The sequence below is a fragment of the Phocoena sinus genome, chromosome 5 (assembly GCF_008692025.1).
Source record: "Phocoena sinus isolate mPhoSin1 chromosome 5, mPhoSin1.pri, whole genome shotgun sequence".
NCBI classification, from domain to species: Eukaryota; Metazoa; Chordata; class Mammalia; order Artiodactyla; family Phocoenidae; genus Phocoena; species Phocoena sinus.
The window spans coordinates 118,255,624-118,280,594 of NC_045767.1; the positions used below are offsets into that span (position 1 = coordinate 118,255,624).

The 24,971-nt window shown below is 38.1% G+C and overlaps 1 protein-coding gene across 1 annotated transcript in view; it reads right to left on the reverse strand.

The window, feature by feature from the left end:
* Positions 1-16,021: 16,021 nt before the first annotated feature.
* ELMOD2 (ELMO domain containing 2) overlaps positions 16,022-24,971 on the reverse strand; it is a 29,211-nt gene continuing 20,261 nt past the window's right edge. Inside the window, exons 8-9 of the mRNA XM_032633486.1 lie at positions 24,180-24,313; positions 16,022-19,827 (exon numbers count right to left, since the gene is read on the reverse strand). Of these exons, the coding sequence (XP_032489377.1) occupies positions 19,682-19,827; positions 24,180-24,313 (280 nt within the window). The 3' untranslated portion in view covers positions 16,022-19,681. The remainder of the gene's footprint in view (positions 19,828-24,179; positions 24,314-24,971) is intronic.

A 24,971-nucleotide genomic window follows, 5' to 3' on the forward strand; every position in this document is an offset into this window, starting at 1 on the left:
TTATCTGGCATCCCAGTGAGCTTCTAGCTCCAGAGCACTGGGCACTGGCCTCAGTGGAGCTTTCATATATGAAAACTCAAAAGAGGAAACTACTGCTGGGGGAAAAGGGGGAAACCATTTGCAGCCTGGGTGCTGGGGAAGTGAGTGCTCCAGAGAAACCACAGATCTAGCCACATCGTCCATCCTGCATTACTTCAAGTCTGATTCTGGGTAGGAGGGGGATAAGCTTTGTGCAAGTGCCACCAGGGGAGCCACGGACAATGAGAAGGTCCACTGCCAACAGTGTCTTCATCCCCCACCGAGGATGCAGGCTGGGAACCTTGGCGGCCAGGCAGAGGGCAGGTCCCCGTATGTTCTTGTCATAGTCATTAGTTGGGGTAGGGGGGTGGCGGTGGCTAGGCTTCTCCTCCCTTTCCTGTCCCCAGAGATAGAGCAGCTTCCCAGTCCTGGTAGAGTGACCTTGACCTGGTCTCCGATGGAAGCTTTGTAGAGAGAACCTCAACTCAGCTACTTAGTTCATGAATCTAACAGCGGAACTCATGGGGTGTCCTGGCCGATCCCTCATTCTCCTGTACATCCAGTTAAGGGCTCCTCTGCGTGTTCTTCACGACTCGCCCTGTAAGACAGCATCTTACAGCATCTTGTTACAGCATCAGCTTCTAACCCGAAAAGAACAGCAACCGATGTGGTGAGTACAACATTTCACGCTGTTTTCTGTTTTAAAATAACTCTTTTACTTAATGTGTAGGGCCCTGTGCCTTTTGTATAACATATTCGTGACAGTCTAATCCTTTAAAAAGAAATCTTAGGCAGCCAGACAAAGGAATTTATAGACAGACACAGAGTGAGGAGGAAAGGCAGGGCCTGGGATGCTCTCCCTGTGGGCTTTGGTAATAGGACCGTCTGCCGGGCGACGGGTCTGCACATCGGCTCGGCTGAGGGCCAAGCTGTGGATTATTTGGGCTTCCTGGATTCACAACTACCTCCCCTCACCCTCACAGAGAGGCCAGGACTCTGCAGACGTAAATCCTGTAACTGTTCTTAGAATACCTCAAGGGGAAAGTATCAGCTAGACGGATGCCACATCCTGAGGACTAGGTTGGAGATAATCTGTTGTCTAGTGAATTCCCTTATTTCATGACTGTCCACCACCTACGGTGTTCCAGATACTGTCATGCACTTCAAACACGGAATGATTTTGTCCCCATAACCTGTTTCACTTTATTTCTTTTTTTTTTTTTTTTTTTTTTTTTTTTTTTTTTTTTTCTTTTGCTGTACGTGGGCCTCTCACTGTTGTGGCCTCTCCCCTTGCGGAGCACAGGCTCCGGACGCGCAGGCTCAGCAGCCATGGCTCACGGGACCAGCCGCTCCGCGGCATGTGGGATCCTCCCAGATCAGGGCACGAACCCGTGTCCCCTGCATCGTCAGGCGGACTCTCAACCACTGCGCCACCAGGGAAGCCCTCACTTTATTTCTTAACTCGATTAACAATACCAATATCCATCCAGTACCTGAAGCCAGAAATGTGAGTCACCCTTGATTCCTCCTGTTGTCCCACCTCCAATTACTGAGACCAATCCATTATTTCTTCTGAGTGCCTCTTAATCTCTGTTCCTCTGTCTATTCCCAATCATACTTAGTTCAGCCTTCTATTTTCCTGTATGTCCAAGAGGGTTTTATTAGACTCATATATTAATATTTGTTCTAGCCTCTTCACTGCAGACTGTACTCAAAAAACAAAAATAGGTTATCCTTAAACGAAAGTAGCAATCTCAACTACCTGCCACATAACAGGAGATCAATTGCCTTTTACTTAAGAGAACAAAGCATGCCTCAACCTTGGGTGGATCAAGCAGATTCTCAGCAGTTTGTCTCTTCTCGACACCTCTGCGTCATAGCTGATGGTCCAACCCTTATGCCCCAAAGTGTGACCCAAAATGAAACTCATAAGTTTATGCTCTGATGGAAGATTATATGTAGATTTATAGTCCCTGACTCTGGCAACTCCAAGGCAACTTTCTTTAATTGGGTCTGTTTTTCAACAATAGGAAGGCAGTCATTCAGATTAGCCCTTTGGCTATCGGTTAGTCTGAGTGGGATATAGTTACTCTTCCATCCACTGGCAAGCAAGAAAGAAATGGTCAATTTTGCCAGTGCGTGATGCCACGCTTTCCTATGTGTGTATAAATGTTGTGGCATGTGTTTTGAAAAGAATAAAGATTTGATTACAACAAAGATTGCCAGATTGTAGCCGCTTCGTCTGCCCCTAGGCAACCCCATAACACCCTCCAGTTACTCTTTTAAGCTGCTGCTCACACGATCTTTCTAAAACTTCAGTGTGATCATGTTTTCCTCTGCTTCAAACCTCTTCAGTTTCCTACAAGATAATAAACAAGCATATAAGAATGTTTATGATCAGTTACTGCTTGTTTCTCATAGAAATTTATCTTCACTTATTGGTATTCTAAGGGCTAAGGAACCTAAAATGTATGAGGTTTTACAGTTTATTTTTCCCACTTGCTGGTTTTGGTACATAATTTACAGCATCCTTTGTCATACTGTCAAAATATGAACCACGTGCAATATTTCAATCCCTCCAACAACTCCTGTCCCAAATTTAGACCTAAGAGTGAGAAATAGAGGACAGTGTTGACATTCGAAGTTTTGGAAGTGAACGAAATCTTGGTATGAAATGATATATGATCAATATGACATTTCATCAAAAGCCAAAAAGGAGGGTTTAGCATCACAGGTTTGGACAATATTCCTCTGTAATTTGTATTGAAATATCAGCTATTTCCAGTGTAATGCAACACAATATCTCTTCTCACTGTGAGAAAGAACTGTATGTCAGAACAAGGAAAAAAATAAGGGAGTAACATTTGAATTCACTGGGTCCCTCTAGGAGAAATCAATCAAAGAGATGCTCATATAAGCTGAGAAGACCTTTGAGAGAGTCCATGAAAAAAATAAAAGCACAAAATATTTTGGGGTGAGGCCCTCGGTTATTTCTTCAAGAGCTGCTCTCATAAAGAAGAAGATGCAGCGTTCAATAAGGGGATTTGTGAATGCCTGCTGAGGTGAAGTGAACCCGGGCATACTGACTTCCTAAAAGGCTTCAGCAACATATGAAACGCCTTTGAAAATGAAATGTAAGATGGAGTAGCTTTAATAATACACACAAGTTGACATGGAGTTTTCAGAGTCTCCTTTGGAATTCCATTTTCTTTCTAAATGGGAAGGGGAAAGGACAATTTTAGAGCAAATTGTCTCCTCGGTGGCTTGACCAGGTTCAGGGGTGTTTGCTGGGAAGAGACGTGATGGTTGGAGTCCCCAAGGTGGCCCTCATCACTCCCCCAACTCTGCTGCCATCTCGTCCATCCTAGCCCACTCCAGAGCCCCGAGTAAACAGCGCTGACTCAGGCAGTGATGAAGCCAGGAAAAGATTCGGACTATCTGGAAGGTTACGGATCCACTCATTTCTCCAGCAAAATGTTTACCCAATGTGCTGGGATTTCTTGAAAAATGACACTTGGTAGAAAGACGTCCCTGGGCTTAGTCTTGCTATTATGCTAAATTTATACTTTCTACACCCTACAGTGGTGAAGTCTCCAATCAACATCAGTACATCCACAAGAACACCACATAATTATATCTAATTATTTTTGTTTACTTTTTACGCACAAGAAATACCCAGATGCAACAATCAAAAAAGAATACCCATATCGAACACTAGAAAATTATCTAGAAAGTCTTCCTTTATTAACAAACTCCTATTTCCCTCATGGTAATATTATTGAGAGATTGAAGCTCATTGGTTCCACAAATTTATATACACATCTATGTACATACACACATAGGTGTTTTTTCTCTTTCAAACCCTTTTCCCACTTAAGTTTTTGCAGAATATTGAACAGAGTTCCTTGTGCTATATGGTAGGTCTTGGTTGATTATTTATTACATACACACATTTCAAAAAGTAGATCAAACTAAAAGTCTTCTCTGATTTCATTTTCTCACCTAAGTGTCAGAGAGATCGTTCCATGTCAGTATAGATAGATCCACCTCATTTATTTTAATGGTAGCACAGTTTGCCGTAGAAAGGGAATGTTCCATGTCTTATTTAACAAACACACCAATCCCCCCTCAGGTGATGGACTTTCGCTATGGTAGACTCTTCTAATTATAAACCTTGTGGCACTGAATATCACTGTAAAGAGATTTGGGTCATATGTAAGAATATTTCTCTGGGACAGAATTGAAGGAGTAAAATTATGGGGTCAACGCATACACCCGATAACACTGTAGCGCACCCCGCCTAATGGGCTTTCAAAATAATTCACTTTGTTCACATTCCCAGCAACAGCCATATGCATTCACCGACATTTGAAGTTAACCATCTTTCGATGTATGCTAATCTGATAGATGAAAGATGATATTTCATCTCAATTTGAACTTCTCTCATAGTAGGGACGTTGAATATTCTTTGAAATGTTTACTGGTCCTTCCGGCTTCTTCTGGATTTGTCTTCTACCTTTGGATGTCACGTGTTCTACAGTACTGTGTAAATTTTCATAAGAGCCAATCTGTTACCTGTTTTAAATCTGGCTTCTGGTTTTTGTATTCGCTGTGGCAACAAAGAGAGAATAAAATGAAAGAAAATGAAGAGGTTATTAAGCATGATGAATTGCTCCACCCTCACCAAAGGCTAGTGACTTCCAAACGTGAGATGTATTTTAAAATGTCCTTCTTTCTCTAGTCTTAATAGCCACTTGTATTTGTCACAGAGCAGACCTGACACAAAATCTCCAGTTATACCTGTTCAGCTGCATCCTACAACCTAATTAATATCTATTCTATTGTATCCCACTAGAGGGTAATGTTGGGCTAAAGCCCATTCTCTGTGACTAAATTTGAGGCCCACATTCAATATATCCCGGTTACAGTTTTACATCTCTCATAAAAAATAAAAGGACACGTTGCCCCTTAATGCTCAAAACAAATAGGGCAGAAAAGGAGGGCAGAGCTGTGAATTCAAGTGTAACTCAAAGGATATCAGGAAGAACTTGACAGAAGCATCTGTTTCAGGTCACACAGAGCAGAGACGGTGCGCTTTATTCTATTTTGAACACCGGAAGTCAAAGGATCAAAGGACGAAAAGATTACAAGGAGGATAGATGATGTCCTCCATGACGCAAACATTACCTAACGGGAAATATTTCCACACGATTTTCTTTCTGCTTACAATGTAATTTCCTCTTGGGTTCATGGCCTTAAACTGGCAACATTCCCTTATAGGCCATGCCAGGGCCAGGCGGTCTTCAGAGGCACAGAGCCCTCAGCTGGCACCCCCATCAGGTGCCTGGATCACAGATGACTTCTGGTGGCCTCCCCTGACAGTCATAAGCTCAAGAAAAGCATGTACAAAAATCACGTCCAAAAGCACGGGTCTAGGTCAGATCCCTTCATCCTCCGAAAGACCCTCCTCCTCTCCAAAGGCACTTCAATCTACTGCACTTAGTATTTTCTCCGCAAAAGAGGCAATGTCAGTTGCTCTTTCAAAAGCTCCTTTAAAAACATGAGAGGCCTGAATGAAGAAACAAAGGTCACAATGATCCACATTCAATGAGACAACCATCTAAAAATTCAAGGCTGTTACTTTTTTTTTTTTTTTTTTTTGCGGTACGCGGGCCTCTCACTGTTGTGGCCTCTCCCGTTGCAGAGCACAGGCTCCGGACGCGCAGGCTCAGCGGCCATGGCTCACGGGCTCAGCCGCTTCGAGGCATGTGGGATCTTCCCGGACCGGGGCACGAACCCGTGTCCCCTGCATCGGCAGGCGGACTCTCAACCACTGCGCCACCAGGGAAGCCCCCAAGGGTGCTACTTTTAAAATAATAAAGCCTTAACTTTGACAGAGGGCTCAATGCTGAGTGGGCCTTCCACCAGGAAAGCTCCCAGACAGCAACATCAGCAGACGAAGCTGGGTAATGTTCTCTCTCAGTTTGGCAAAGGGGAAACAGGGTGGGAGGTGAGATCAAAATGGCCAGGGTGCCAAGCTCTCAATGGTTTATGTAGTAACAGAGGCAAAAATTTATTCTACCCACAGTCCAGCAAAATCCATAGGGACGGAATAATATTTTAATATTTAAAAGGATCGCAAAGATTATCCAGTTCAAACTCCCCAATTCCCTTTACTCAATTTGATGTTATAAAAATGGACCTGGCCATCTTCAGTTTCAAGCTTGTCTGATTTCCAGACAAGAAACTCTGAGAGTTTTGGACCTTTTGTGATATGTCAAAACATGTGTTATGCATAAATATTCATAGTCAAGTTATCCCTTTGAGAATTGCTAGTATTTCACAGTGCTTTTCTCTACGTCCCCCAGGCAGCCTTCCCCTCCGAGCTGCTTATGTCCTGAGTATTTTTCCTTAGTACACACTCGACAGATGGGGGGTGAGTATCCTCCTCTTATCCTCTCTGTGACCACAGCCCACTTCACTCCCAAGAAACATCAGAGTTCATTTAAAAATGGAAATTTATTTTTTTTAATTTATCTTATTGAAGTATAGTTGATTTACAATGTTGTGTTAGCTTCTGGTGTACAGCAAAGAGATTCAGTTATATATGTATATATACCTATTCTTTTTCATATTCTTTTCCATTATGGTTTATTACACGCTATTGAATATAGTTCCCTGCGCTATACAGTAGGGCTTTGTTGCATCAGCTAATCCCAAACTCCCAATCCATCCCTCCCCCACCCCCCAATCTAGAGATTATCATACTAAAGCTATGAAAAATTTTAAAACATAAAATTAATAAGTAGCAAAAAGCTAATGGAAAAGTGGATGTTAAGTAGAACAAGAATGTGAAACCATTAAAAACCATAAACTTGAATATAATATTTTAAAACAATGCTAATACCCAGAAAGTTAAACATTTAAAAGTAAAATAAATATGCCCTTACTAACAAAATCAAAAAACAAAATACAAATAAAAATGAAATTTTATAAAGCAAGCAATTAATCCTTAAAGATGAAGGGAGAAAAATCAATACCATAATCAAAAACACTAAAGTTTCTCAATGATCAAATTGTAAAATATTAATAGCAATATACACCTTTACCCTCTTACACTCATTAAAGCTGCTCAAAATAGAGACAAATTTTTAAAATGGAAATTTAAACTTCTCTGCTGCTTCTCACTATTTACAGTAAGAAGAATCCCTCCTGTTTTTAACTGGCAGTAAAAATGGCTCAATTTGTACCAATGGCATTGAAATACAAGCTTATGGCTGCAGAGCACAGTACAGACTAATTGGTTTCATATAGACTTTGATTTAGAATGACTCATATATGCAAACCGAATACTCAGAGAATGTATGTAAAGGAGATGCTTTACTTGTTTCAGATCATTTGGTATTCTTAAGGATTTCTAGTACAAATCAATTTTCATAATCCAGATAAACTAATTTATGTTTAAAGGTATGAGTCTATTTTAATTTTTCTAGTTAAATAATAACTTCTAATACCATAAAGATCAAGCATCTGCTCACCTTTATTAATCCCCTTAAAAAATATGTTGCTGAGTACTTTGGCTTCTAGGTACAATAGACTACCTGTGTCAGACTGACTCTACTACAAGAACAACTAGAAAAGCTGCATAAAATACCCAAAACAAAAATAAAACCAAAACAAAACAAAGAACCTATTTGACATAAGGAAGCCATCGAGGCAGCTAAGACTTCAGGGACTAAGGTCCTGGAGAGAAGAAATATGCGTGGAGGTGATCCCAATATGCATGGAGCTGCTTAGCTTTTCTCCTTAGAATCTGTCAATTATTTATCAGTGCAGGGTCAAGAGGCTGAGAAGTTGAGCAAAAACTGGTGGTCAAGAGGCCAAGCGCTGAGCAGAGCTTTTAGCAACCTCTCAGGCTGGAGAGACAAAAATTGGAGTGCAGGAATGACAAGGCAGCAAGGCCTTGAGGAGTCCAGATCCTGGAGAGGGTATCAGCAAAGAGAAGTAAACTCTACACTGCGTGCTCCTTTCCCTTCCAGGTTTCTTCTGACTCCCAAGCAGCAAGTGGGTGAGGTAATTCAGACAGAGAACGATAAATATCATATGATATCACTTATATGTTGAATCTAAAAAAAGTGATTAAAAAATGAACTTATTTACAAAACAGAAATAGACTCACATAGAAAACAAACCTATGGTTACCAAAGGCAAAAGGTAGTGGGGGGAGGGTAGGATAAATTAGGAGTTTGGGATGAACAGATACATGCTACTACATATAAAATGATCAAACAAAGACCTACTATATAGTGCAGGGAACTATATTCAATATCTTGTAATAACCTATAATGGAAAGGAATCTGACAAAGATTTTGTATATATATAACTGAGTCACTTTGCTGTACACCTGAAACATTGTAAATCAACTATACTTCAGTTAAAAAAAAAAAGAAATGCTGAACAAGAGAGTTTAGCAAAGGATTTAAACAAAGAGGGCACATCTCAAAAGGGCAAAGAACCAGAAACATGGAGTAGAGCATGTAAAGGACAGCTTCTGAGTAAACTAACCTCCACGTGAGCTATTTCATTATGAAATCAAGCAGGGCAAAGAAAGCTCCCCTGGAGAGCCATCAAAATGTCATTCTGGAAACCACTGGAAAACAATGGAAAGGAAGCTTTAGTCTCTTGTCCGTGAGATTCGGGGCATCTTAAAATTAGTCACATATGTGTTTCCAAATAATCATTTTAACCACACAGATTAAATGTAAAAGAGAGTGCTTTTATGGAATTTTGAGCACTCATATATATGTGCACATTGTAAGCAGTGCATGTACCCTGTCCTTTCCCTTCGGACGCAGCACCTTCAGAGGAAAGAGGTACTGAATTCCCCTGGGGAGGTTCCTCATTACCTGCCCCCTTAGCATTTTACGTTCCACACTTACACAACAAGGTGAGAATACTTAGAGGTAGTACTTTATTTTGCCCTTCTTCATCATGCTGTGGATGAAATAAAATCCACCTTTTTCTTAGTGTCTTTCCCAGATAACTCGGGATCAGCAACTCGTCACAGCTCGTCACACAGGCCTGCAGTGGCTCTGTTCGCAGGCAGCGCAAAGCTGAGGGGCTTCCTGGCCTGTGTCTGATTCCCGAGCCACGGCCATGCTGGAAACTGGCAAACTGTGTTTGAAGCAACAGCCTCAGACGTCACAAAGAATGCTTCCAGCATGGATGCAGCTAGAGATGATCATATATACTACGTAAAGCAAGTCAGAAAGAGAGACACAAATACCATATGATCTCACTTATACGTGGAATCTAAAGTAGGACACAAATGAACCTATCTACGAAACAGAAAGAGACTCACAGACATAGAGAACAGACTTGTGGTTGCCAAGGGAGTGGGGGATGGGAGAGGGATGGAGTGGGAGTTTGGGGTTAGCAGATGCGAACTATTATACATAGGATGGATAAACACAAAGGTCCTACTGTATAGCACAGGGAACTATATTCAGTATCCTGTGATAAATCATAATGGAAAAGAATATGAAAAAGAATGTGTGTGTATAACTGAATCACTTTGCTGTAGAGCAGTAACTGACACAACATTGTAATTCAACTTTATTTCAATAGTTGCGGCGATCGGGGGCTATTCTTCATTGCAGTGCGTGGGCTTCTCACTGCGGTGGCTTCTCTTGTTGCAGAGCACGGGCTCTAGGCGCGCAGGCTTCAGTAGTGGGCATGTGGGCTCAGTAGTTGTGGCTCGTGGGCTTAGTTGCTCCGTGGCATGTGGGATCTTCCTGGACCAGTGCTTGAATCCGTGTCCCCTGCCTTGGCAGGTGGATTCTTAAGCACTGCACCACCAGGGAAGTCCACTGTTTTTTAATTTATTTATAAGAAATCCACATTGACCTCCTGCTATCAACAGGTTTACAAGGATCTGATAGATAACTAAAAGTCTGGGGTTGACCTGTCTCATTGACCCATTTCAGATGATGTGCCCGGTCACTTTGTGTCCACTGTTATCGCTGGATTTTGCACAACGGTTCTGTCCTCTCCAGTGGATGTGGTGAAAACCAGATTTGTTAACTGTCTACCGGGACAGTACACAAGTGTGTCCAACTGCGCAATGATGATGCTCTCTAAGGAAGGACCATCGGCTTTTTTCAAAGGGTAGGATGTGGTCTTCTGTACCTGTAATGTGTTCAGGGTATCTGTGTGCTATGGAACGCTATCTCATCTAAACAATTGACAGTTAGCTGACCAGCCTTAGAATGTGCAGTATACTTAGTGTCTACTTTTCTTTGCCATAAATTTCTCCAATCCACCAATTCCACTGTGCCAGAAAATTTAAATCTGTGATAGTAAAATTTTCTCAAGCTTGATCTGAAGCTCATTCAAAACCAGCAACCTCTCCCTTGGTCTCAGTCTATTGGAAATGTAGACAGTATTTTGCCTTCTCTGGGCAGGAGAACTATAAAATAGAGGGAAAGCATAATAGAGGCTATGAGAAAGCAAGATTTGATTTTTACTATTTTAATTTAGTGGACTCCGTTCTTTAGATTGTATTAAAGCAAAACTAGAGAAAAATCATTCTTATTGATTGAGAAAAGTGATATAGAACATGATGTAGTTTAATGATTACACTCACCTAGAAACTAGTATTGTTTCTAGTGAATCATATTTTCCCATAAAGCTATCTTTTATATTATATTATATTGTATTATAAATTACCTTCTTAAGAAAATATAGTATGAACTAATTTATGGATATACTCAATAAGGATTATGCTAGTGGTAAAATAACAAGATTCCACAACCTTTAAAAGTTGTAAAGCAATGCCTCAAACCTTATGAAATAAGCATAAATGCACCATACACGTTATACAAAAGTTCTAATTCACTATAATCTGTATTTATGACATATTAATACAAATGGAATATATTGTAAAATTAACTTAACATAGATATATCAGTTATCAACCAGTAAATATTTAACAATTTTACTTTTTTCAAATTTAAAACCTTTTGGGGGGATATATGCTACAACAAGGATGAACCCTGAAAACATTATGCTAAATAAAATGAGCCAGCTACAGAAGGACAAATATTGTATGACTCTACTTATATGAGGTACCTATAGTAGTCAGAATCATAGAAACAGAAAGTGTCATGGTGGTTACCAAGGGCTGAGGGGAGTGGGGAGTGGGGAGTTATTTTTTAAGAGGTACAGAGATTCAGTTTGGGATGACCAAAGCTCCTGGAGATGGAGGGTGGTGATGGCTGCTCACAGTGAGAACATATTTAATGCTACTGAATTATACTATTTAAACAAATATATAAACATATACGTATATAGGGCTAAAATGATAAATTGATGTATATTTTACCACAATAAAAACACACAACAGGGCTTCCCTGGTGGCGCAGTGGTTGAGAGGCCGTCTGCCGATGCAGGCGACGCGGGTTCGTGCCCCGGTCTGGGAGGATCCCACATGCCGCGGAGCGGCTGGGCCCGTGAGCCATGGCCGCTGAGCTTGCGCGTCCCAAGCCTGTGCTCCGCAACGGGAGAGGCTGCAACTGTGAGCGGCCCACGTACCGCAAAAAAAAAAAAAAAAAACCACAACACACACATATCCAGGAATCAGGAGAAATATGTTAAGAGACCCCACAAAATATTTGAGAGTGACTTTTATAGGCCAGATCTCTAAAATATCTATCCAAGGCAGATTTAACTATGACATCTTTTTCTCTGGGAATATTTCATTGCTGCAGATAGGCATTCAAAAATCAGTTATTTGGTCTGCACAGTTTGGCAGAATTCTTCAAGATAACAAGAGCAACAGCAACAACAAAATGCAATTAGATCCTTGACAATTCCTCTTAGGACAAGAATTGCCAAGATCTAGACAGCACTCATTGCTTGACTCTGGAAAATGGTCCAATTACTCATCACTTTGCTTTCTCCACTTACTTCCTCTTTTAAACTATTAGTTTTAACTATTAGTTTCCTACTTCCCATTCAGAAAGCGAAGCAAAACAAAAGTTCCTCTCCCTTCAAAAAAGAAAAGATGCTAAGGAGGAGACAAGCTTTGGTTTGCTTTGGTGGGATCATATTTGTATAGATGTGATCATTTGGGTTTTGTTGTTTTGAAGAAGGATAGGGCACCTGGATGAAACTTTAGGCAGAGGAGGGAAAGATGAAGAATAGGTACTTTCAAGCATCTGCATTTGAGGAGAGTGGCACAAGGAGAAGCATAAACTTGCCTGTGCTCTAATAGCTTTAAGAATTTTGAGCAAACTAATAGAATGGTGACATGCATTTTTCTAGATTTGTACCTTCCTTCTTGTGACTGGGATCCTGGAACATCATCGTGTGTGTGCTTTGAACAGCTGAAGTGAGAATTGATGAAATTGAGGCAGACCATGGACTGTGCTACCTAATCATCTTCAGGGAAAGGATGGAACAGACCAGTGGGAATCTTTGCTAACTGGATAATTTTTAAAAAGCAAACAAACCTATTCACTTTATTTCACACTAAAAAGATAAGAAACTCTGGACTATTTTTTTCAAAGGAAAACTAATACCTATTTCTTGTGACTTTTATCCTCAGTGTTTTAAGGAAGGGAAAGCAAAACATTCAGTATACACCCTGGCAAATGTAATGTCCAGATAAGTTACGACATTTGATTGACCATTTAATGGGAGAGGCAGTTTATGATTGAGTATATGAAGATCTTTAACAGGTTTTAATTATTAATTCAAACTGATGGAAAAGGAAAACTGAGTGAAATGCACTTTATAATAAATACTTAAAAATGAAGTTATCAAATACTACTGTTTCCTTTTTATTTCTTAACCCAGTTGTCAGTTAATACATTCAGTAAAGAATTGCTAATACCTTTTAAAGTTTGCCTTTTTGGATCTATATCTAATGTAAGAGTTGAAGTTCACCTAGATTACAACATTGCCCAAATAGCAAGGGAAGGTCTTGAGAATCAATAAACTCACTTTAAATAGTATCAGTAGAGATTTTTAATTTTTAGAGTCCATATTTTATGGCATCTATAACAACTTCTAAGATACAATATTCATTTGGGCATTGTTGTTAGAATTGTAGTATCTATTCTAGAATCACAGAATTTTAGAGCTAGAAGGTACCTCTGATAAGAAGGAGGAACAAACTGAGATGAAAATTAATCTTCACAGCATCTTTCTAGCAAAGCCAGATTCATCATTCACATCTGTAGTAACTTTTGTCATGTCTACGAACTGAGTGCAGAAGAAATAGGGAAAGAATAAACAAGGACTTAAGTGTTAAGACAAGGCTCAGCCTTGTCTTAAGCCAAAAACAAGGTGTGGCCGCCAAAGGGCCAAGAAGCCCACAGGCCGTCAGGCATCATAATCAGCTCCACATTACATTCACTGCTGTGTTTCTCCCCCGTTGACTTCTGAGGTTTCCCTCCTGCTTATTTCCCCCCAGTTGTTAACTGTAAAGTGTCTTGTAGCAGATGTCCTAATATCCAGCCCGGCTCACTGGGCTCTGACCACTTTAGTGATGCTGGCCTGACTTCCTATCGGCCTGTCAGCACCTGTACTTTTTAGGGTCTTCTTCTGGCCTCCAGAGACATATCTGCCTACCTGTGCATGGCACACTAGAAGAACAGGGAAAATAACACCCCCCCCCCCCCCCCACCGAGAGCAGCCCTGGACCAATAACTGATGGGAGTTGGCGGCGAATATCTCAGGCCCCTCAACGTCAGGTGGAATACCTCTGAGCGATCAAAATCCAGTTACACACACAGCTATTTTGCTTACCTCTAAAACCATTTATGGGATGACTTCAAGTCCCTCTCTCTGTTCCCCACTCTCTTACCCATATTTCCTGGGATCACTTCCTGAATGAATTACAAATCTTTGTCTCAAGGCCTGACTCTGGGAGAACCCAAACTAAGACAAAGCACGACCTTAGAGTAGCATGTTTTTTTCAAGAAGGAAGAAAACATAGAACTTCACTTGCTGGGATCCTGGTCGGCCATTGGGCAGTAGTGACAAGTCGCTACCAAACTTTAGTCAGGCTCCTCTGAGTTTTCTCTACTAGGTCCTGTCCTTGGGCATGTCCTCAAGAGCCCAGTTTTAGCCAGAATCCTGCTAAATTGGTTTAGCCAGAATCCCTCACCCTCAACATGTGATCACTGTTGACACCAAACTCCTCATCCCTGCCCTGAATACCCAACCTCCAATTCTTTTAGATGTTCTATGTATATCATTTATAAGCAATAACTTTTCTTTCCATCCACTTGTTTTCCTGCAGTAGGTGGGACCTCTAGCAGTTTTGAATTTATTTGCTGTAACAACTTGAATGATTTGCTCCTTATCCCTTCTTAATAGAGTACATTTCCCCGCTCTATTGATGTTGGACTTGACCATGTGACCTGCCACAACTAAGGGAATGCTAGTATACATGATGTGAGCAAAGGCTTGAATGTGTTTGAGCAAATGGGTTTATTCTTGTGTTTCTGCCACACCATGAAAAGAGCATGCCTCAGGTAGCCCACTGACCTCAGATGAATTAGTCACATGGAGCTGACCGGAACTGAAACCACGGCCCCAATTTAAGGCCAGCTGAATCCAGCTGAGATTAGCAAAACTGCCTGGCTAGCCTACCCACGTGTGAGGAGGAAATTGTTTTTGTATGCCACTGAGATTTTTTTTGTGGTTGGTTGTTGTACATTGTTATTGTGGCAATAACTGACAGATACAAGTGGTGACAGAGGACATCCCTTCTTAATTCTGATCCCAATGTTTTACAATTAAGTATATTTGCTGTAGTTTATTTTATAAAGATGCATTTTTTTTATTTGATAAAGATGCATTTTATAAAATTAAGGTAAACCCTTTCTATTTCTCATTTGGTAAAAGTTTTTAACATGAATGGATGTTGAATTTTTATCAAATGCTTTTTCTGCATCTATTAAGATCTTCACATGATAGTCTGATGAGTTGCAGAGTGTACACTCTAAATTATCTGGATGAGTTTGTGAAAACTAACACTATTTTATTTTTAAATGTGTTAACTCACTGGTGAAAGCCATATAAACCTGCAGGTTTTTTAGTGGAAAGGTTTTTAGCTGCTGAATCCACTTAATAGCTCTAGGACTTTTTGCTTCCCTATTTGTTCTTGGATAGTTTTGTTGTGGTAAGTTGTATTTTTCTAGAAATTGTTATATTTCATCTAATTTTCATAATTTTGACAAGGTTACTCAATATATTTTCTTTTCAATATCTGTAGGATCTGTAGTGATGTTTCATATTTCATTCCTGACAGTATTTATTATTTGCTTTCTTTTTTACTGTTTATTTGCCTCACCAAGGTTTATCAATATTGTTCTTTTCAAACATTTTATTTTTGTTGATCCTATTGTATGCATCTTTTCTTTTCTATGCATCTAAGCTCTTGTCTTTCAGATTTCCTTCTCTATTTTCTTTAGGTTCGTTTTGTACTTCTTCATCAAACTCCTTGAGATGATTGTTTGCTCTTTAATTTTTAAGCACTTCTTTTCTAATATATACATTTAAAGCTATAATTAGTACTAACTTTAATAAGCATGCACACACACACACAGAGGAATGATCTGCAGCTGTAAAAAAATATGGAAGCTATGTATTAATATAAAAATAGATCTATGATACACTGTGAAGCTAAGAAAAACATATTGCAGTAAAGTATGAATTATTCCTATCCTTTCTAAGAACGGGGGTGAGGTGGGGATGGTAGCTTCTTTTCTGGCCTCATAATCAACTGTTCTTATCCAATAACATCTTAAATAGGTAATTAATGGATGAGTTAAAGTCACAAAAATAAAAAAAAATTTCTGTATATTCTGATTTACTCTATAGGAACATGATTAAAGGATTAAATAAGAAAAGTATTATTTCATGAACATAAATGACTTAAATAAGGGATGAGGAAGATGGGAAGCGAGAAGTATTAACAGAAAGGCTTATAACAATTTCAACATGTTTTTATTTGCTCACAACATTCCAAACAAAATGACATCACATTTCAACTATTGCTTTTACATAAGAAGTTAATTGCTTTATCCAAAGTAGACAAAAATCTATTTCTTTAAGTTGCCAACCAGCACTCTTTCCCCCAGGGAAAGCTACTGCTTAAATATTTTTTGAATACTTTGTTTAACAAAAACATAGACTCGCCCTATAACAGTAATGCAGTAGTTGGGTCTTACCTGCACTACATTTAACATTTTTCTTATCGAAAGCTGAAGTCAGGAAAAAAAAAAAAAAAAACAACTCACTCACGATTTTTCTCAGATTTTTACCAATTCCCTTAATCTTCATTAAAAAAAAATTACTCTGTGGAGAGGTTCATAAATATGAAATGGAAACTAACCCTCCCCAGAAATTGGGTGGACCATTTATCCTGAGAAAATAGCTGCTGGTCCCCAATCATTAATTCAAGAAGGATAATAAACATTACTGCCCTCCAATTTCTTCTCTTCTGTGCCAAGGTAACATGTAATCTCTTTTGCTCTGGCAATGAGCACTCCACTTTCACACTCATGTAATGCTTCTCTCCTTAGAGCAAATCTTTGACCAAGTTCTATTTCACTGAATGCAAAGGGGAGAAACAGCACATAAACAATTACGAACACTGGAATAAAAATGAAGAGTATATGTATTTCGCATAGAAAAATACATACAAATCCAAGTTGCTCTTAAAATAGAAAAAAATCAGGACGGGCATTTTTAAGAAAAAGATTCTGTTTTCTAAATTGTAAATGGTGCCAGTAAGACACTAATTTTTATATCTAACTATATCACCATATTTATATATAGAAAGGGGTTGGTCTAGGTTCGCTGATATCCCCTGATTTCTCTCAATTCTTTAGAGATTGTCTTTCAGAACATATTTAAACTGCAACCATTTTAATTATATTTTTAGACTATTCTTATCACTGGTTCACTCTTCAATCTGGCATATACAAAAATTCATTTCAGCACTGATTCACTTTTTTTTTTTTTTTTTTTTTTTTTTTTTTTAATGCGTTACGCGGGCCTCTCACTGCTGTGGCCTCTCCCGTTGCGGAGGACAGGCTCCGGACGCGCAGGCTCAGCGGCCATGGCTCACGGGCCCAGCCGCTCCGCGGCATGTGGGATCCTCCCAGACCGGGGCACGAACCCGTGTCCCCTGCATCGGCAGGCGGACTCTCAACCACTGCGCCACCAGGGAAGCCCTGATTCACTTTTTTGATGCTAAAACAAACAATTTTCCTGCTACTTCAATTCTATCACTACTTTGGTATTTTATTATTATAGAAACAGGTAAGATTCTAAATACGGATTTTCAGACTACCTAAAATTCTAACGTACAAATGTTGAAAGCAAGGAAAAGTAGGAAGGCAGACACAATTATCATATTTTTCTTTTCATGTATGTCATTATCACATGAAAGTCAGAAGGCTCATGTTACATTCTAATTTACAACTGATGACACTTAGCTTGGCTTTCAAACTAGCAAACCTCAGAATCTGTTGGTGGCTTTTAGACCAATTTGCTACAGAATTATCTGAAATGGTTACAGATTATTTTAAGCAAAAACAGAACAATGCATTATACAAACAGAGGTGGACTTAAATAATATATTATTGAACAAAATTTCTAATAACATTTAAAAAACATTATTAAAAAGTTTGTTTTACTCCCTAGAAGGGGAAAAACTTAATTACTTGAAACGTTTCCTCTTCCATACTTGAATCATTCTTTTATTAAGCATACAGACAAAGGTTTAAATCAGTTCAAGACCTCATCTGTTAAAAGATGAAAATATAAAGGTAAACATTTTCTAAAACTAAAAGACTAACAATTGCTTTCCATGTAATGGTAAACACCTTGATAAAATGAACTTTAATGGTTAATACCTGATCCTTATCTCACAGAGCTCTGGCTGGATGATAAAGCATAGAAAACATTTAAAGAAGTTAAGGTACTCCCAAGGTTGAGAAGTCTCCTATAAGAAACCAGTTTTAAAATTCCTATAATACTGAAAAGCGTTTTGCCACTATTATAATAAAACGAGCCCAATTTTAAGTTTTATCTTGCTGAGAAAAGAATTTTAATGCATGCACTTTTAATGTATGTGCTAGACAACACTGCATCTGTTATTTTCCAATTGTTTATTTTTTTTAACCACTCTTCTCTTTGGCAAGTTTAAAGGGAGAGGTTTGTCAATAGACATAAACAAATACTTGAAAGTTTCAGGTCTTGCTATATATCACATAAAAGCCAGCTTGATATATACCATTTTAAAGCTGTGCTAACTATCCTCATGTTTTAGATTAAATCATGTGTTTAATAGGCTGCTTTCTGTAGGATTTAGGGAGAATCTGGTAATCAGATGAACCTATCGTTAAACTTTTAGTTTTGCGATGAGTACAAATGTCTAAAACACACAGAGAAGAAATCGTTCCTATTAGAATCTCATCACTATATAATCCTTGACAGCACTTGCTGCTCTCCTGAGATTTTCGGAGAATAAAGCTATACAAAAAGCACAGTCATCATCTTAGGCTACTTTAGAATCCCACAGACTGCTAACTCAATGAATACCCACGAAGTCCATACATCATTATCTAGAAACACTGTGGAGTCAAAGCAAAGAGAAGCAAGACTTAACAGTAAGTAAAATAAACCAACGATGTTTAACTGAGATGTTTAAAAGCTTTGTTTTTCTCTTGTTAAAACTCAAAGACAGCTTTATTGAAATAGCACCTGTTCTTTGAGTATAATCAAGATTTTCTTAGCAAATGTATCTCTTTTCATAAACATACATCCATAGAGAAGCTTCATGAAAGGCCCTCATACCAAGCACTAACTACAAGTTCTTCTCTCTAACTGATAAAAAGCAAATACTGAAGATGAGAAAATGTCTTTAAGCTTTAAAATTCCACTGTGATATTTCAGTGTGGTATTTAAAAACAAAAAAGCTAATCACTAATACTGTCATTCCCTCATTACCTATTACATGACATAATCAGAGAAACCGAAAAGGCCATAATTCTTCGTCTTCTCTGACTTATCTATATGCTCCTTTTGCTCCTATGAGGCAACGGTATGACGTGTGATTGAAATGCAAACAAAGAAAACCATGAAGAACGAATCTCTCTATTAATTAACCTACAAATAAAATAAGGCAAAGAAAATTAAAAAACAATCATTTCCAGACTAAAAAACAAAAAATCTTAGGAGCTCTGAAAAGATACCAACTTGATAGCTACAATACATAAACATGAAAACTGGCTTTTACACATTTTAATCAATCAAGTTAATAAAAATACCTGATTTGTACTTTTACACTAAATGGGTTAAGTCCCAAGTTCCAAACTGTAGTTCACATGACTCTACAGAGGGGATCTTTGGAAGGATAAGGTACCTTTGGAGGACAGTGTATAAACAAGTGTAAACATACACTGATTGTCTACTAGCTTTCTTAAATAGAATTTCTGAAACATTTTTGTAGGAAATTATATATAAGGAGTGTAAATGATCAGATAATTTCTATTACAACATATAAATTCTGTTGTGTGTGCAAAATGTGGTAGAAATAGAAGATACTACGGATGATTCATTTTTTTTTTTTTTTTTTGATTCATATTTTTAAAGTAAGTGATACATTACAATCCAGTAAGAGTCCTTTAATCTTTTCATGAAACTTCTCTCTGTACACGTTGAAATACATAATACTTTCTGGCTTTTCTTCAAACCAAAACTTGTCAAATTCATACACAAGATAACCTGCAGTTAAAAAGAAACCATAAATACAGTGCTCAATAGTGAAATCACATCCAACCATCTCATTTTAAAAGTATATCCTAATCCATATTAGGATTCAATGATCAGAAACCATCTTAAACTACTAGAAACCTGAGGAACTTTATAAGAAATATATTTGTATGTTCAAAATAAATATCAATTTCAATAAGATACTTAAGAGTACATATACTCTTTGTTGCAAAAAAAATCAACAAAATGCCTCAAATTTAAGAGAGACTGTCAAAAGATACCTTGAGAATAGGAAAAAAAGGTTATTCCCAGAGACCCCTGAAACAGGAAAATAAAAGTACAAGAAAATGGATAAAGTATAGAAAAGCTGTTTTCTACTTGATTTATAAATCTAAGTTATTTCTGCTTTTTTCAATGAACTATCATATCAGCACCTTCCCTTTTAGAAAAGAATACATGAACTCGAAATAGGCTTAATATTTTTGTTTTTCAATATCCTTATTACAGTAGCCAAATTCACACTCAAAATGTTAAAAATATTTCAGATAGGGCTTCCCTGGCGGCGCAGTGGTTGGAAGTCCGCCTGCCGATGCAGGGGACACGGGTTCGTGCCCCGGTCTGGGAAGATCCCACGTGCTGCGGAGCGACTGGGCCCGTAAGCCATGGCCGCTGAGCCTGCGCGTCCGGAGCCTGTGCTCCGCAACGGGAGAGGCCGTGGCAGTGAGAGGCCCGCGTACCGCAAAAAAAAAAAAAAAAATTCAGATAAATGTGTAAACAGACATATTTACAACAAAAAAATGCGAATTTAAAACCGCTCCTAAACCCTATTTGGATTCAACCAAATGTATCTATTTAATTATTTAACAAATGCTCCTATAGTCCTCGCCATGTGCTCATTCACTCTCATGGCAATCCTATGATGCAGTACTGTTATTCCCATTTTTCTGTAGAGGAAACAGAAGTGCAGAGAAGTTAAATGACTTGCCCAAATCACATAGTTTGCAGGTGGTCTCTATTATGTTGTAAATTAGACTTTGTTTCCACCAGAATCTCATTTCCCCTTCTGAAAAGCTATATTCAAGAAGGGATAGAAGTGACTTATTTCAGATAAATGGGGGGGGATAAACCCAGTGACTTTACATAAAAGGGTAGCTAGGCTATCATAATTGCCTAGTGTGAAATAAACGTAAATTCAATTTTAAAACATTAGTCATAAAGCAAACATTAACAGGTAAGAACCATGACATTTCAACATTGAAACAGCACTTCATAAGAAGGTCCACTGAAGAAAGATTTCAGATTAATCCCTTCATATATGATAAAACAGATTTTTGTCAACCAGGATATGGGATAAATCAAAGAATAAGGCCTCTTTGAGCAGACGGACACCATCTGCTTCCTGTTCCCAAAAGACAAGCTGAGAATAGTAATCTTGTAACTATTTTTAACTAATATTTTAAGTCTTTCTTTCATTCAAAATTTATTTTGTGTATACATTAGCACAAAAGTACATCTACAGAAATTACTCATCCATATATAAACTGAGTCTGTGTTCTCCAGCACCCTACCCCCAGTATCCTGACAGGGGTGTGCAATCAGAAACTTTGGAGATTAATGTTCTAGGTAGTATGAAAAGTCAGACATCCATCTAAATTTTATAGAATACAACTTGTTTTAGTATTTCTGGCTATCAGGTTTTAGCTGTTTACCATTCCTTTAAATTGCTTTCATTACCTATTCAAATGACTATATAGTCTAGAACAAACTGCTCAAGAGTAAAATACTAGAAATTTCTTGCTTCAGAGTGAGGTCATTATAATGTAAACTGGTGTCAGAAAAAGACTGACTCAAAAAGCTGAGACTGTAATGGCTAAGTTGATTTAATGAGACATGAGGAAACTGCAAGATACCGAAATTCTAGGATGCTGGCAGGGCCGTACATGGCATAAGACTCCTAAAGCTTGCCATGAAGTGATGGAAAAGAGTTGTTTCCATAAAGCACTCCTATTGCCCTTTTGACTCTAGGAGTTTAGAACACCAGACTCAAGAGAAACACCATAAAAAATTTCTAAACTTAGAATTCCCTGTATGCTTCTACTGCCCCTAACCAAAGCTGCAGGGACACTTGAGGTTTTCCCATAGGGATTAAAAACAGGAGAACCACAGGAACAGGGATTAACTGTAAACTGGTATGAGGGATCTTACGGGGGTGACAAAAATGTTCTACAACTGGATTATGGTGATGGTTGTACAACTCAGTAAATGTACTAAAACTCATTGCATCGTACACTTAAAATAGGTAAATTTTATGGTATATAAATTATACCTCAATGAAGCTAGTCATAACTTTTTGGTTGTAAATTTGAGGAGTTATTTTTTTGAAACCACCAAACCAAAGGTCAGTGACTTCCCGGGATGACAGTGACTATGTGCTTACACGTTAGATGTACAAAAGGTGACAGCAGAGCTAAGGAGCTAAATTACCACTCACTGCTTCCGCCTTGCCCATGGAGAACCACAACAGCAAAATAGCAGGAGAGAAAAGGGGGAAAGGGGAGATGGACACAGATCACAGGGAAAGAAAAAATGTGAAACCTAATCTCTTTATATAGTTCTTTCTTTTAGATAGAAACTACTATCTTGGAACTGATTCGTACGAATGAATTGGGCTCAGTCCCCCAACCAAAAAAGGTAGGTATGTTTAAAAGATAAGGTTTCACATTATTTTCTAGTCAGAATACGCCCCTTCCTAGAAAAGCAGAACCTTAATTAAGATATGAAACTATTGGTAAAGGGTATGAAAATCAATTTTGAGGGGGAAACTTCTGCGTAAAAGATGGATGTACGTACGTGTGTGTGTTTGCTTTAAATGTTTCAAGAAATTTGAAAAACATAAGCTTCATTGTTTTCCTGATGATCCACAGCTCCATGGATAGGACTGATAGAAACAAGGCAACTAAGAAGGTCCTATAACGACTTTTCCACCTCACATATTACTTTGATGCTCTTCCTGGTCAGGAGCCAAACAAGATGCTGGTGTTGAGGGCACTGGAAGCAACAGTATCCAAAGATGCTCCAGCTACCCCTCTGCAGGGGAAAACAATACTGTACAGAGGTCATTTTGTACTGCTTTCCTACCTGTCACTCTCCTGTATTTATTTAAATATGGTAAAACACTTGATTGGTGGGAGGGAGTTTTTTGGTTGTTTCTTTTTATATTTGTTTTATGTTCAACGGCACCACTACACAAGCATCTATTTCATACAGAAAACAAATATCTGGAAGCAGTTAGCAAAGTCCCAGGAGTTTAGGCACTATGCTCAAAGTCAATGAGAGATTTAGGAGAGGAAATCAAATAAGACTGGTGGGGGGAAAAAACAGTTCCTCAGCAACAAGATGAAAGAAAATGACTAGATTTTCATTTTAAATAACTATACCTTCAATGTGGAGATTTGGAGGAGGGTCATCACTGAAAAACTAGGGAAAAGGCTATTACAGTAACGTAGTAACAAAGGACTGATGTCGTGCAGTTACAATGGGATAGGAAAATGTAGACAAGTGCAAGAGAAATTTAAGAAGTAGACAAACCTGAAATTAGGGAGTAAGTAAACACAGGATGTTGTGGGAAAGAGAGACCTGATGACTCCTTCAAGAATGGAGTTGAAGAAGTTATGATTTGGACACTTATTATCTAAGTAGTTTCCTATATGCTAGTTTCCTATGTCCTATCTAAAGGACACAAAAAGATCAAGAAAAAAATGGAGTATGAAGCCAAGCTAGAGTTGAATTCTTTGCTTCTGAGCAATAGCTTCAGAAGATGGGTTCATTCAATTAAACCTTCAGCGTTCAACTATCACAATAAAAGTTAATGGAACAGCGGTGATATGACTGCTTTAGGAACAGTTATTTAATACCCCAACCTAACACAAGAAACCTGGCCTTGAAATAAAAGGTGTGTGTGTGTGGTGTGTGTGTGTGTGAAAGGTTCCCTTAAATTTCCTTACAAGAGCAACCAAATGATCTGTCCCTGACTCAACGGCATTCACTAACCAGTATCCAAGAAGAAAAATTCACTTTATAGTTGACTGGAAAACAAATGTCTACAGAAAAACTGTGTAAATCCTACATTTGCATACATGTCAAAAATTGCCTCACTGAATTTTTTAAATCAGCAAATATATAAACTGAAGTACAAGATACTCTTGGATACCCATCTTCCATTATCTTCCTGTTTTTGAAAGATCCTAAATAGTAAAATGACAAGTATAAGTTACATATTTGATAAAGGTATTATATGTAATACTTTCCTAAGGATTAAAAAATTCTCTTAGAAATTTCTACTTTAACTCATTTCAATAACTCACAATAAAACTGGTGAAAGTGTTCCATTGTTGGTATACCAGGAACAAAGTTGTAGAGGTGAAACTTCAAAGCTTCACTCTTCAGCAAGCTATAAGCCATCTCTGTAAGATTGATTCCAACTATTGCATAAGAATACCTATGTCAGAAACATTACCAGTTATCCCAGCTAGCCAAAATAGCTCATAAAGTAAATTTTAAATTATGCAAGGAATTAGGAAAAAGTAACTTTGATCCATTTCCAACACTGTATTGATTTTACAAAAATTTCTACATATTAATTTTTGTTCTTTAGAGGCTGTTGATTTTCTGGATATTATCTAAGATATGAAAACAAAGCTCTGGCCACATGAATATCTAAAACCAAAATCATTTAAAAAAAAATTTAAAAGAGTACTACATACACCCTCATTGATTTCTAAAATATACTGAGTAATCTGATATTTTCTCCTCCATTATCAGGATATTTATTTTTATGATGTAATAGTGTTATAATGCTTTTTCAAAGATAGGTATCATTGGAATATAAAAATAATGATAAAGCTAATAATATGATGTCAACTTGCATTTCACTTCACAAGTTTCAAAGCTATTTCTCATTTTCTTATTCCCATTTCAAAGCCATTTCCTATATTCTTATTTTCAAATCTATCTCTCAGAAAATTTTTATAAGGTCCTTACGTCCATTTTATAGATAAACTATACCTTGTGATAAAAATATATTGAATTACATACAAAATTGGTTTATGATCTCATTTAGCCATAAAATAATATATCATGCAATATTCTTTATGAAG